Here is a 15,675-nt window from a genome sequence, read left to right as displayed (position 1 = left end):
GCCAGTCCACAGTCTGCAGAGAACTAGAGACACGCTGGGGTACAGACTATCAGCTGACTCCTGCTTCTGGGCAGACCGCTGGTACCATCAGTAACAGGCTATTTCTCCATGGATTCAGATGCATGAACTGCGCTGCACCGAAATTCCTAACACTGAGTACTCCAACGTAGGAGAAAGGAAGTGTTCTAATTCCAAATCACTGCTTCAAAAGGGAATAAATCGTCACTAAACTGCAGATTAATTCCACCGTTTTTTCCTAGGCAGTCAACCAAACTGTTTGGAATAGCGTCTCGTGGAACAGAGAGTTCTGCAGTTCACAGCAGCGCTTCAATAGCAGTTCCGTGAAGAAAGAGCTAAAGTTCCATTATTAATCTCATCTAATTCCTGAGGTAAAAAAGAAGCTTAACAGGAATACTACTGGATTTATTATCGGTTTTTACACCTTCCCTCCCCCTCCATTCAAGCTTTCTGTTTTTCTTCCTAAGTATGTTTTAGTGCCCCAGCGCTGCCTCTCTCCTATTGCCTCCAGAGGCAGCACTAGCACAGGGACAGCTGAAGTGCAACTGTCGGTCTGCCAGGATCAGCGGTAGTCAAACAGTTCCAGACACAGGAACTTAAGGAACTTTTGCCTTCATTGCATAATATTCTCTCTTCCATTTGCCCTGCAATATTTTTCTCTATATATTTCAGTCATAGCTATTAGTAAAGACTGCAATACAGTATTTTTATTTACCAAGTTGATGGAACTTGAACCACAATTCTGGATCCTTCTAAACTTATCTGAGGAGCATAAGCTTCTTTATTTTCAATCTGTGCTGTGTCCACAACCACCTAGCAGAAAAAATGAAAATAAAAGGAAAATTATTTTAATAATTAGTTCACCTCTATATTTAAAGATGCAATAATCTCACCTCCCCTGCCACACTACAGGTGCAAAAAAAAAAAAAACAGATAAAACCAAATCAACTCACAAAAACATTGTAAGTTGATTTCTATTTTAATATCTAAAAAAAAGAGAAAGACTAAAAAATGATTAGTTTGATACAGTAACCTGTACTTCAAGGACTTAATTCTTTTCAATTATATACTGTAGTTATGCATCACCATGTAGTTGCCAACTGCTTTACCTAACAGCCGGTAATTATCAATGGCTTTGTATAACAGCCTTGACATTTGAAGGGTTTGGCACTACTACTGCTTTAAAAGCTCCCAAACAGCTATTTATCTAAGTACTTTAAATAATTTAACTTCAGTGCATGGTGTGATATGGACAGGTAGTATTTAGTCCAAAACTCTTCACAAAGCTCACAATTCTCAACAGCTCCCCCTCTCCCCACCCCACCCTGCCCCCAAGGTTATTAAATTCCACACCCACATTATTCTACATAATGGAACTGTAATATTATTGATTCCCCATTACATAAAGAGAAGAAAAGTGACTGTTCGATTTCTTGAATTCTGAGCCTTCGGTAAGACATCACGAAGATCTATGGAAGTCTGGAAAATGAACCTTCTGTCATGAACCTTTCTTTTTATGGAACTCGGAAGGAAGGATTCCCTTCAGTTTCATTTAAAGTTTAATACCAGTGATAGTAAGTTCCATATTTGGTTTGTGCTTTCTGTTGTCCAGTCTGCCTGGGCTGGCCTTTTTCACAATTTCCATAATTTCCTATTTTGGTCATGCTGAACCAGCAGCTTTCTGGCAGCAGTCAGCAGTTCTTGCTTCAGTGACTAGCAGATTAGCTGTACCATTTATCCTTGAAATGGCAAAAGTCCTCCGGTATAAATAGCTTCAAGGGGTATAACAGGCGGGTTTGCAATTATCCTACACCAGTTCTACTTCTAACTGGTTGTCTACTACTGGTTATGAAGAAATGTGAAATATGAATAATGCTGGGAATCTCTTCTCTCTCTTGCTTCAATAAAAACATCCAATGACATTTGAACACAATTATTTCCCACCATTTGAGCATAAGGCCTTAGTTTTCCTCGAGCTGACTCTAAGCATTTGCCTGAGTTTACTCAAACTTGTAAAACATGTCTAAGCACAATGACAAAATGCCACCCTATTATCCACTCACGAAAATAACATGACATTTAATAACAGGGCAACTCCATTCCCTTTTTCCTTGTATTTGTACCATTTTAATTTTATGTAATTTGGTAATCTGTGATTCAGCTATACTGCAATTATAATTGGGGTGAGGAGAGGCAAACTTAGGAGTGATATTTCTCAGCTCCTAAGAAGAATACTGTCTGCATCCCAGACCTCTAAGTCTGAAAGTCCTGATTTCTGCAGACCGAGACCGGCTGGTAGGGCTGCATGGTGTAGTGCTCAAGGTCTGGGCTTTGGTGGGGGTGTGCCCCCATCCCCACATCTTCCTTTCTTCCCTTCAAAAAAAGCTTTTACATTTCTCAACATTTGGTCAGAGTTACAGCATTTACCTCATTACGATGTAGTGCTTCCATGATGCATGTTATTTTTTGCTACAGAAAGATCTACTAGCACAAAAAAGGAATGCTGAAGATTCAGTTACACCTTCCCTTCGTGACTGCGCACGAGGCCAAGGGTTTATTTCCACTCATCCTCAACTATTTTAACACACGTTACTTTTATTCAAACATGGAGATTTCTTTACCTGGCCCAAATCTGAAAACATGATTCTGACAAGGTAAAAAACTGAAAATCTGCACTTTAAAAAGGTAATTTATGTTAAAAAACTAAAGCCTAAAAGAACCAAGCAAGCTAAGTCACATATCATGCTTTCCACTCTCAATGAGTTTCTTAAAAAGCACACGGCAAGACACGCTGAAAAGACAGTGACACTGTCAAGTAATGTTGTTTAAATTCAGCATTTAAGTGACAAATTCACAGACAATTCTGAACTAATGCAGACAGCTTAGTTTCTAAAGGCTGCAAACCAAAGACCACGTAATGTTGTCCGATGATTCATTTATCCAAGTCTTACACAAAATAAACTCAAAACAAACGCATTCTCCCAGCCTGGTGGGTGCTTAGAGGATAGCTTCCTGTGCTTCAGACAGCTATTGTTCTTGCTGTACAGGTGTTTCCTCTCTCAGGTCCACCCAAAGAACGCTTTAAAGGAGCAAATTACAATTTCTTGTCATCGCATGAGGCTACATACGAGCATAATTGAATCCTGTAAAAAAAATAAAAACCTCAACCCTCACAGCTTTCCAAACTGTAACAAATCAAAGTGAGAATGAACAAAAGAGAGAAGGCTTTCAAGTATTTTGTCATGTGTATAGCTCATTACTGCATCTTTGAAGACAGAAACCTGCTACTTTCAGAACCTGAGGTTCATGCAAAAATCTCTGGACACATTCTTGATTCAACACAGGGAATACTGCTTGTAGCAGCACTGTCATTTGGGAAAGTGCACAAGTAAGTTTTATGCTGACAACTCTCCAAATGTTATGATAAGCCTGAAGAATATCAGTGCTTTAATTACGACCAGCTGGTCTAACTAGTTATGTCTAGACTGGGGACACCAGGAAATTTCCAGACTCGTGAGTCCAAATGTGCCTCAGGCCTCTCCCCAAATCTCATCAGGGCAGGATCTGGGCGTGCACAACCCTGAAACCCCCTGGAAAGGAAATGGTGAGAGGTGCAGCATCCTCCAAGGCATTCCACATCTAGACATTAAGGAGCCAGGAGCTCCTCCTGAGCTATGACGCACTCCCAACAGGGCTGGGAGAAACAGTTTCTTTCTTGGCCTCATTTCCTGTATCCTGCTGCTGACTCCCTACCATGATCTACGGCAGGTGAAGACAATCCCACTTAACCACATCCTCCTTTCTAGTTCTCCTTGTATTTATTAGTATTTAACACATACTTTTCATGAAAACACCTAAGCAGAAATTGGATCAATCCTACTACCCACAGTTGCCTTCGCTCCCTGCAAAGACAGCGGCTTCCCATGCCTCCCTGGAACACTTCCCCATACAAAGCGGGTAAAGCACTGCTTTCTCCTGTCTTCAATCCCCAGATCACAGAGAAGGAGCGATAGCAGGTGTACTGTGCTTATGGGATTTCTGGTCTGTCCCCTTGATTTTGGACCCTCTTCACATGAAAAGTTAGTTACGTTCCAGTACGATTCGGACATACTTCTCTAACAGATAGTTAAGATTAAGAGAATACCTAATTCTAGTATCACAGGAATGCTTAAGCAGAAATATCTGACAATTTTATTATTTACTATTTGCAATTCACCGTTACCGGAGAACCTATTAATGGTACCGAAAACCATACAGTTTCATGAACTAGGACGGAAGGTCAAAGTCATTTAATCAGCTCGTTGGAAAAATGTGGTATATACAAAGTACGTAGCAATATAGATCCTTTAATCAGAAATTAGAATTAGTTACAAAGCCCTGATGGCCTGCCATCACCTTGAACAAAGGATCAGTATATGAATCAACAAGAAGGGTTTAGCTCATTGTAGGTTAAAGGTGACTCACAGAACTCCTGACAAACTGTCATAGTGTACCTTTACGCCTGCACTGCCTTGCTGCCCCATTGCATTCTTGCCCCATATCCAGTCAAATGAAAGCTCACAGCAGTCCAGCAAAACCTACGTGTCACGAGGGAATACTTTAAGTCACCGCAGTAATTACTTAGGGGAGCACAAATTATTTTCTTACCAAAGGATATTCCAAGCATCTATTTTTCAAACAGTTTAGACACCATAAAATCTATGGGCTTTATTTCTAAAGAATACGTATGTCTACAGCAAGGCATTTCACTGCTTTATCAGGCAGCATTACGTGGTGCAGAGGACATCCTGGGTTATGCTGGGCAGGAAACCCACCTTCCATTCAAAACAGATAGGAAATGAAAACACAGCAGTTTTTAAAACTAATCGGGGGGGAGGGGGAGGAGGTTTTTTATTGGTTGGTTTTCTTTTTTTTTTTATATACATGGTCATGTATAGATTTGAAAAATCTCTCTCTCACTATGAATTAGAAGTTTTATTTCTTGTGTTCTCTCTAATAACGGACACTGTGAAGTACACAGTACCTTCTCCTGTTTCTTTCAACTACAGATACCATCTACAAACTTGCATTTTGCAAGGATATATTTTGCTCATAAATCAAGTTAGCTGCAGCATGTAAAATGGAGAAGCACAGAGTCAGATACTTGAAATAAATTTCCAGGTTTTTTAAAATACCTAGTTTCTCTTCAGGATGTTTGAGTAGCCCTTTAATGCTAAGCCTGTTGGTAGTCACTTACCAGTCCAGCTTGGCCAAATAACAGTTGTACAGCAGTTTTGCAGGCTCCTCGCCAAGTGGACGGGCAAACCTGATTTAGGACGTCAGTAACAGGAGAGTCATCCCGTGGTGTGAGTCCATTATGGCATCCAGCTTCCTTAATCAACTGCAGCATTGTGTGCTGCCAAAAAAAAAAAAACCAAAAAAACCCTTTGTCATGCTAAACTGGATTCAAAAATGTTAACACAAATGCTTCCATATGCATTTAGCATTGTTCTACGTGTTTTTCAAACAGCTGTAATGTCTGTTACCTCTGAACAATCTTGTATAGCTAGAAGAGCTCAACTGCAGAACAGAAACATGGAAGATCACCTCTGCTATTTGGAACACAATACTCCTCCAAAATCATAAACAGTATTTTGCTTATATTCTTGCAAAACAATTTAAACAAAACTACAAAAAGCACTGCGAAGACAACAGAAAAGCAGCATTTTGAGCTATGGATTGTTTCAGCTCTTTCAGGAGCAAGTGACTGGGTTTATCTTAAAAAAAGCAAAAATGCCAATTAAAATTGCCCAAATTAGTTCTGAATGGGCATCTTTTCCATTCCTTTATACGGAAAAAACAATTCACTTTTTCAAGTACCTCCCTTCGTAGCAGGCTGCGCCAGACTTGGGCACCTAAGAAGATGAAAGCTCTGAAGTGCGTCATCTGGTCAGGGCATCTGTAAGGGCTCACTTTCCTCTGCACTTTTTTATACTCAACCCACCTCATTTCAAAAAGTTGACAGAAGTCTCATTATCTCCTAGACTTCTATGCTTCTCTCAGATTGGACTGAATTTGCCCAGGTGGTTAAAACATTATCAGAAGGAGGCGTGGACCTACAATGTTATCAACGTCTTGTTTCCACAGGAAGTCAGGCTAAAAATATGCACTTGTAAATACAGATTTGGCACTGCATTTTTACTGCAGCTGTTCTCTGAATTTTGCGGACCCCTACTCTTTTTCTTCACTCCTGTGGTTAAGATCCAGGGTTATTACCGTTTTCAGCTTCAGGTTTTCTGCTGCAGACTCATTAAAGGATATTCCTTTCAGAAAATGTGATCCTATTTGAACAGGTACAGTGGGCAGTTCACACTGAATTGGCTGAGGTGGAGTCTGCCTCCTTCCTGTTTGCTGAGCTTCAGCTTCACTGCAACAGCCCTGAAATATAAAGGACAGATCAATTAGAAGAAATTAAGACATTAGAAAACTGAATACAAGTCCAATTTCTTTTTTAATAGTAATGTTGAGGGTTAGGAGGGATGAAAGAGAGCAGGTTTGGCAGGTCCTACCTGAAGACTTGCTTCAATAGCTTTTGGGTTCAAGTGGAAGCCAGCCTTCATTGCATATTCACAATGGCCTAAGCTCTCCAAAGCCACTTTGTAAGCCTGACGTTAAATAAGAAGTTGAGATAGGACAGGCATATCAGCAAGGAAGCAAGCACGCAGTCATTGTGTCTGGATACACGTCTAAGAATCGTTACATGGATTTAACCTACTCAGTTCCATGGCATACACACGTTCATCATAAAGATTCTCATACTGTAATTCCCAAACACCTCACGGCTGCCTGTCGTACCTATTTCTGCCGTAATACACTCCTTCCCCGTGTCACTCCTTGGCCCGCTACTGTACGACATGCACATGAAAGCAGCAGACTTTAACAACTCACCTGCAAAGCACTGTCAATTTTCATGTTTAGCTCTTTGAGCTGATGTTCGGGGATTGCCACACTCTGTGAGCAGAATAGTTGCTGAACTTCAATTCCTGCCAAGCATCCATCACAGCCTCTTTCTCGCAGTCGAGATGTGGCCTGTAGTGTGAAATAAAAATGCAGGGTAAAGAGGTTCACATTAAACTAGGTCAAGCTTAATTATATTTTTAAAAAGAGGAAAAAAAACCCCACAGAGTTTAAAACATTATAGAGGAGATGAGAAACAGCACTGGGTGGAAAGGGTCTGGAGGAGATTATTTATTATAACCTGCTAAATCTCAGCTGCTACTTTTAAAGTACAAATCTCACATAGTTTGTATGGCATCAAGGTGTTGGCAAGCAACTTAATTCAACATTGTTTGCTGTTAACTATTTCTGCTCCCTCTCAGGACTGAGGATCCAGTTACACAGGCCGCAGGATGACTGTGGTTACCAGAGGAGGGACTTACAACTTCAGCTTAAAGGGTATTACTAGCCACAGAAACGGAAGAAACATTAATCATGTGTACAAAAAAGAAGGTCTATTTTATAATATTAGGGTCATTACTGTGGCACAATTTGAGAAGAGCCACGCAAGACTGTAAGATCAACTAAGCACAGCAAAAGAATAGTGTTATGTAAAACGATGCTGAAAAATCAGAAATAGGAAAAGTCAAATATCTAGTTCTAACAGTAAATATTACAATAATGAGCAGGGTAAAACAAATAGAAGCTTACTCTCAACTGCGTTTAAGGCCTCAGATACAGCTTATTCTTCAGTCTAGGATGGAATCTTGCTCCAAACTAGGGACTGTTAGTACTACAGTCAATGGACAGACACATTGCTCACCTCATCACGGATACAAAATTACAGCATTTTCCCAGTGAAACTATTAAAAAGGAAAATTGGCTCTGCGTTGCTGACAAAGTACGATGTTAAACTTTATTCTGAAGCAGCAGTGTACCCTCCTGCCAGTGAAGCTGATTTGATGTGGAAATAATGGATTGACTTCCACTCCACAAAGTAAAAACTGGGCAAGATTTCAGTATTTGAAATCTCCCTTCTATCAAAATGACTTGTATGTTAGTCTATCTAGTTATAAGAGAAAGATTTTATTTATTTACAGAGCACAGAGTTTTCTTACACTGCCCTAAAACCTCACACAAATACTTCAGATTAGTTGTTTCAGTGAATCTTAAAAAGTGAGAAGTTTCTTTTATTCTTATTATGGAACTAGGGAGAACCTGTATTTTTCTCTTCTCCTCCCCACGTATGCTCAATGAAGGATTTGGTTAGTATAATAGTCATACTAAACTCTATTTTGAAATACAGGTTTTATTAACAGTAATACCTGAAGTGAGCTGTTAAGGTCCCAGATTCTGCAAATCCAAGTTTAATCTCAACTACGTTTTAAACAAGCTTGACAGCGATTGTAGGAAATCGCTAAAATTGTAATTGTTCCTTATAAGGAAGTAAGTATACTAAACACAAAATTAACTATTTTTATGCAAAATCAGCAACACTTTATTAGGATTAGACCCGTCACAATTATCTGTAATACACCTAAAGCACTCCCAGATCCCTATTCTATCCGGTGAGATGGACTTATGCTGCAGCAAAAAACAGACGTAATTCTCTGCATTCACAGCTTTCATATACCTCACAGAAGCTAGCTGATAAATGACAAGATTTCTAGCCAAGATCATTAACAAGTCTGCGTGGGCTGGCAAACTGGACTTCAAAAGCACATGCTCCAAGTTACTTGCATTTAAGGAAACCATACCCTCAGTGTCTGAATCTCCCAGTCTGCAGACTTCGGTGGTGCCAGGGAAAGCAGAAAAGCTCATAAAACTATTTCTCTTTGTAAGTACTTTTTTCAGCAGTACAAGTAAGGATTCCGTAGATGGCAAGTATTCACGAAGATACAAACCCAGGGAGTGGTACTTTTCAGTAATGCAATTAACATCCCAACAACTGATGGATGAAGCCACGTCAAGCTTAACAGCATGAAGACCAAAGTGTTAAAAGTCACCACGAAGATTTTTAAGATTAAAGCAGAAATCATACTTTAAGAGAAATAGACACGGTCTAAATTATATTTCTTCAAGATTTTGCTCTGGTTTTTTGACTTCTTGTATGATGTTCTTTTTTAAAATCGCTCTGTCTGCCAAAGCACATTTGAACATTGTTCATTCATTAACTAAGAAGCTGTTTCCACTATTGTGCACTTCTTAAGTACAGCACCAAAGAAAACTTTACACAGGGCAAAGATAGTATAATCACCAGATAGGTAAACCAAGTTTAAGCAACTGAAAATAACTGCACCATGTTCCGTCCTTCAAATGTAGCATGCCTTAAAAATCAGATATTTTTATTTATTTATTAGGGCATCCACCCTGAATTTGGGTTTCACTAAACATACCTGTCATTTCACTACATATAATGTCACTACGGCAAGACCTCCATACCTCTGCTGCTCCTCTCCATGATCGTATTGCATCTTCTAGCTCATTTGTGGGGCTTAAACTTGAGGCTCCAGCACCACTAACATTCTTTCTCTCCTGAGCTACAGCTTCAGCAAAGCAAGAGTGTGCCACCGGCTGGACCTTCTGCAAAGCTTGTGACAAGAACTGGAAGTGGACCTGCATCACAGTCAAGAAACAACGCCCAAGTACCTGCAAGAGAAGAAAGAAAGAAACCAGTTCTAGGCAAACAGAAGATTTCATGGAATTTTCCCTTATTCCTTTTTGTTCACTATTTGGAGTAAGGAATTAAGTTAAACTCAGATCTTTTTTTAATAACCTTTCGGATCATAAGTAATACATCATATTTTACCTTATTTGAAGCAAATGGTTAACAGTGAGTATTTCTGTGATTTAAGGAGTGATCAGACTGACCCTATGTCATTTTTACTTTTGCATTCAAGCTATGGTTATTTGAAGAATGAAAAGCCTGTTCGGTTACTTCGCAATTTCAAGCACATGAAACAACACAAAGATGGGAGCCGTGTATTATCAGGAGGACAAAGTCAACAGCAAAACCCACTTGCACACAGAGCTAGCTGAATTTATGCTAAAAACAAAAGAATCTAAATAATTTTAAAACTTTATCATAAAAATCAGAGAAGTTGAATCCAGCAGTTTATTGTCCAGGCAGAGCAGTAACTGGTAATAAGCATCAATAACACTTTCTCGTATAATACAGTGGCACCACAGGGCGTTTTTTAATATAACAGCGACTGCAGAGTGCACGCACAATGCTGCAGCCCTGTCTGTCACCTGCACTGTCTGACAGGAACTGCTAACGCTGGCACAAATCTTCTCTTCAGAATACTTCACTGAAATGGGTCATGTACTATTGACTTAGAAAAGTCAAAGGAAAGGCAGGGAAGTGAAGGGCTGCAGGTCGCTCCCATCCCCCATTTATCTCCCTCTCTTTCCAGTGCTAATGAGAATTGTGACCAAACAGACATATGCCTCAGTTACTACAAGCAAAACAAAACAGGTCACACAAACTGAGTATTCAGGTGCAGCCACCACATGTCGAAGAACAGACAGGAGCGCGACCATCCGACCATCCAGGAGGACATCCTGGAGAGCAAAGCAGATGAACAGGAGCGCTCTGTCTACCTTCAGGGCCACGCTCTCCTAAGTGGACAAAAGCTTATAACAAAGCCTAACTCAAACACGGCAGAGAAGCAAGTATTTTCCAAATTACTGTAGGAAGTATTTAAAAACTATTCAAAGTGTTTTGCTTCTTCTATGGAGTTTGTCCCAAAGTGGTTTAAAATGCATATTTGACTTTGATTTATTAAAGAAGACTCAACTTGAATTCCATTTTAGGAATAATTCATAAAATACACAGATAATGTACAAAGCCATCATGCCTTGGAGCAAATAAATCATCTGGCTTATTTTCAATTACATTCTTCTGAGTAAAAATATTCAGACACAATGATCTTACTGGCAAGACTCTGTAGTCACGCCAACAGTTATATGCATTAGTTATCTGCTTCAGAAGAACCAGTGGTGGCAATGCTTTTTTCCATTGCATCCGGACTCCTTTTGACATTCCATTCGGGTTTGATCACTTCCCTTCTTTGTAGAAGGCATAAAATTAAACACTTTTGGTACTTTGACTGACCTCAGAAAGTGGAGTTTGCCTTATTAAAAAAGCAGTCAGCAAGTGATAAAAAGAATACACCACCAACTTTCCTGGCTACAAGATTAGAGAGATTTATAAGAAAACTGCGGGAAAGGCAACCGGTGATCTGAATATTTCTGCGTACGAACAATGCAGTTCTCAGGGGAAGAAGAAACTAGGACTCATTAGGAATTTCAAGCCGATTAAGTTGCAAAGAATATTTAAGGTACAGAGGTTGAAGTTTCCCCTGCTTGGGAATAATGCTCAAAATAAACAAATGATTTAGTTTCTAAGTGCCAGCACATAACATTCCTTGTATAATTTACAATGTTAAACAAAAAAGATAAAATAGCAACATGTGCTTTACTGAAACTTCTATTTTGTTGGAAAAATAATCTATTTCAGTCTTCCTCAGAAATGGGCAAGGATAGTTTTATCTGCTTAAATAAAATCCAAGTGGTGGAAGATTTTTGCACTATTAAACACTCAATCCAGATGCTAAAATTACTTTGCTTTAAAGTTCACTGCATGAGGATTTTCTTCAAAGGAGCTGAAACTCTGTCTTAACTGTGGGGAAAAGTATGACTGCCACCAGTTTGGCAAATACGCCTGGGTTAGCCAGCAGTTACCAAAGTGTGTAAAGCAATAGGCAAGTTCTGTTGCAACATCTGCAGATATATTAGCATATGGATGCATTTTCTTTTCTACACCATCTCTTTTTTGAGTTTATTTTTCCCTACTTTCCTATGCAGAAGTGTGTTGGCTCTCCTAGTTTAGGCCACAATAAGCGTTAAACCCAGAGACGATGTAGTAGTCAAAGATGAACTGAACCACGACAGGTATCAACTAGAAAGTTTTCCGTGGTAGTGGTGGTGTTTCCTTCAAACCGTTTCTTATAATTACGTCTATTGCATATACAATGAGGTCTTCAGCTTGCAAACTTTTTGTCCCAAGAAATACAGCTCTAGCGCTTTGACTTTCCTAACCTGTTTCCAGGTAGGACAGCTAGTTAGCTGAGTGGCTGAATGACCTTACCTAAAGGAACCTGTCTTCCTGTTCAGGCAGTTGGAAACAGTGGGACTTTTGGTCTCACTTCAGACTTCTCTTGACTCTGAAACGGGTGATGAGTTTAATCATGCCTGCTACGTACAAACAGGAGCATCAGGTGTTAGGTTACTCTGTCCCATATTTTCCTCCTACTGGGAGCACACAATCAACTTTGGAACGTTTTGCTGGATGAAGTGGACACACAAATTTGCCAGATTCCATTGCTAAACAGTGATGCCACGCAAATTCCCTGGCAAAGCAATTCTTACAGAACAGATTCTTTAAAGCAGAACACTAACAAAATTAGCAAATCACCAGTGTCGGTCTTCCAAACCTGATACAAAGACTGACTGGCAGTTCCAAGTCAGTGGAGAGTTTTTTGGGGTTTTTTTTTGGCTACTTGCCTAAACAAACAAAACACTCAAAAACCCAAAACGTCACCACATGCTTATTCAGTGGTTTCATACTACCTACCCCATTTCCCTTGGAGTTCTTAATGGCCTTGGTAACAAGCCCAGTGCACAACCTGCCTACCCACTGAACAGACCAAACTAAAACAGCAATGTAACGAAGTTAACAATGAGGTGTGACTCAAACTGCTGTTCCAGATTATGAGGTAACACCTTTTCCCACATTTACTGAAAGTGGGCAGACTATTATTCATTTTTACTGCGTTGCAATGCCCTGCAGTTCGAAAGAGTGCTTTCATGATCAAAACACCTCCACGGGAAGACACAATCCTGCTCACTGAAAAATCTACCTACAAGATAAACCAGATTCCAGCAGAAGTTGCACCTTTATGTCTCCACTATCAGGAAACACAGGCAACCTAACAGACTTGTTTGTGCTAACAGTCAACCTAAGTCCAGTAGTGATAATCTGATCTCATTTTAGTTCACTACTAAAATCTAACTAACTATCTTAGCAAAAAAGCATTTAAGTGTTAAGTATTTTAAAAATAAAAAACAGCAATTAAAATGTAATAAAAAATATTTCTAAGGACAATACTAGCTGTTCTGAGAGCAGACCATGAGAGTATGGACCAAGACAGGAGTACAATGGCATTCCAGCAAGCCATAACATTTTCTACTGATCTGAAGCAGCTTTTTGCTACTAACAGTTCAACTCAGAAAAGCCTAAAGCCAATCCCTGCAAATCACAAGAAAGATAATAATTCAGATGTTTAAACTGGCTTTAAAATGTATGCTAAGGGAAGCCTACATTTTATATTTACTCAGACATTTTTGTCCCACAACCTTCTTGTTCAAAAATCTTCAATTATTTTATACACATAAAAGCCAAGAATTCTGTCCGTTTAATACCGAACGGAGCACACAGAGCAGCCTGTGCCTATTCATGTTTCCCTTTTGTGTAGGAAGGTGATCTGCACCTGTCATTACCACCACTTTAACAACAACACACAAGCTCCACGTAACTAAACCAAGATTCACTCTTTGAAGTACTGAAGCTGCTGCAAAGCTTCACAAAAGGTGAGGAAATATACAAACTTTTTTATCCAGGTATTTTTTTGTTCTGGTTTGGGATTTTCCCCCCCCCACAGGATTTCCTTCAACACTTTATTAACAGAAGTACAGGGTTACTGCATTCTTCCTGCTTACAAAACTTTAACAACAGATCTGGAAAACTTAAAACGCACTCTTGTTCCCTGATTTCCAAGCTGTTCCTCACTCACACAGGCACAAAAGCACCTGAGAATTCATAGTTTTTTGAAAGGCAAAAAGACAAGACAGAAAATAAAAATCAGCATTTGCATTTCTGAAATTGAGAAACCTTGGGAAACTCCATCTGTCACCAACACCTTGATCAAGAGAAGTCACCTTCTTACACATCTTGGCAGACAGCTCTGAACTAGCAAGCTCTGTTCTGTTAAAAAACAATAAATAATTTAAAAACCTCGCCCACTGCTGCTGCAGTCCAGGTTGCACAGCCTTTTTTAGTCCAAATCCAAGCCAGCATATGTTTATCAGAACCTGAAAGTTTTCTTGATATTGCCTTCCCTGGGGACTAGGGCCCACTACACTAGATAACATGTGGAACCTCAGAAAAGCTATAGCTCTCTCCTACATTTCTAAAGCCAAACCTGCTGCACTTGTATTCCTCATTCTTCCTCAAAACACACAGCCTTTTGACGAAGGCTTAGGAAAAGGTATGCTTTCCTTCCCCGGGCTCACACGCAGAAGCAGCCTCATTCTCATGTCCGTCTCATGAATTCGGGGTTCTGTCCTCCAACCCCACCATGAATTACAACTCGCCTCCTGCTGCTCCCATAATACCAGACGCCATCCCTCAAGTCAGTCTCTGGAGTCCTCTTCACAAAATATGGCTGAGCTGCCACCCAGATACTGGGCCACTTCCCAATTCTTAGAGTTGTTCGTTCTTTCAGTCATCTACCAGAGAAGCTGCAAAAGCAACCTGACATGTTTCTGTATTTCTCCCCCTCTGTTTTTCCAGGGAAACAACTACACTGCCTCTCACATGCTTTTCCCCAGTCAGTGAACTCTGATGAAGTCAGGCAAGTCCTTTATATTTTTCTGCTTCCATTGTGAGTTTTTTAATCCTGTGGGTAGTTCTATGAAATGTTAACTTTATAGATCGGGGGGAAAAAACAAACCACACTTTTTAAAATTAAAATTTCAGCACAAATAGCTCAGTCTTCAAACCACACAGCAACAGAGAAGGAGAGGCCCTCAAAAGGTCATCCTACTGTCCTGAGCAAGGAGCAATTTCGTCTGGGACAGTTTTGCTAGATGCAGGTTTAACCTGTTCTGTAAGTTCTTCATGATGGAGGCTCCCTACCCTTTGTAGCAATCCACGTCAGTGCCTCACTAACATTACAAATTATTTCCACAACACCTAATAGGAATCTTTCTAAGTTCATTGCTTGCTTCACCTTACGTGGACATGAAGAACAGAACACTGCCACATCTTCTGGCAGCTTCTTACACACCTGAACAATTCTCATTTTTCTTCTTAGTCTTCTCTTCCATAGAGTCAGTCTTTCCAATTTGTCCTCTGAAGTCCTACTTCCTGGATGTCTGATTACTCTTGCTACTCTCCTCTGGTGTCTCTCCAGTGGCTCACTATCTCTAAGTGCAACAGCAGTGATGTGCGGGTGCACTGTGTTTAAGGTCATAATCACAGAATCACAGAACTGTTTTGGTTGGAAGAGACCTTTAAGATCATCAAGTCCAACCATTAACAATCACCACAGTGAAGAGAGTTGAATGCTTATTTCATGGTTCTTGCAGTTTATAGTCATGTTAAATGCATGCCAGCTGCCTCTTTGCACAAGAGCAACATTGATTTACTATTTGCAGTCGCACAACACTGACTCCTACTCACACAACTGCCATAAGCCCTAAAACTATTCTTCAGAACTGCTGCCCAGTGGGCTTCACTTGTGAAAAATTCTATTTAAATATTGTAACATGCAGTTTCCCCCTCTGAATTCCATCCCAACTGGAAAACTCAATTGTTCAAGATCATTTTTAATTCAT

At 39.9% G+C, this 15,675-nt stretch overlaps 1 protein-coding gene across 1 annotated transcript in view; it reads right to left on the bottom strand.

Annotated features, from left to right (window-relative positions):
* Nucleotides 1-718: 718 nt before the first annotated feature.
* LOC104495251 (uncharacterized protein KIAA0355-like) overlaps nt 719-15,675 on the bottom strand; it is a gene marked incomplete at its 3' end in the record, with an annotated part of 17,930 nt that continues 2,973 nt past the window's right edge. Inside the window, 6 exon segments of the mRNA XM_010138200.1 lie at nt 719-831; nt 5,255-5,413; nt 6,274-6,435; nt 6,567-6,662; nt 6,946-7,086; nt 9,436-9,642. Of these exon segments, the coding sequence (XP_010136502.1) occupies nt 719-831; nt 5,255-5,413; nt 6,274-6,435; nt 6,567-6,662; nt 6,946-7,086; nt 9,436-9,642 (878 nt within the window).

The sequence above is a fragment of the Buceros rhinoceros genome, unplaced genomic scaffold (assembly GCF_000710305.1).
Source record: "Buceros rhinoceros silvestris isolate BGI_N320 unplaced genomic scaffold, ASM71030v1 scaffold29686, whole genome shotgun sequence".
In the NCBI taxonomy this organism is placed as follows: domain Eukaryota; kingdom Metazoa; phylum Chordata; class Aves; order Bucerotiformes; family Bucerotidae; genus Buceros; species Buceros rhinoceros.
Note: the sequence above shows the minus strand (reverse complement) of the source record. Positions and strands in the feature narration are given on the sequence as shown.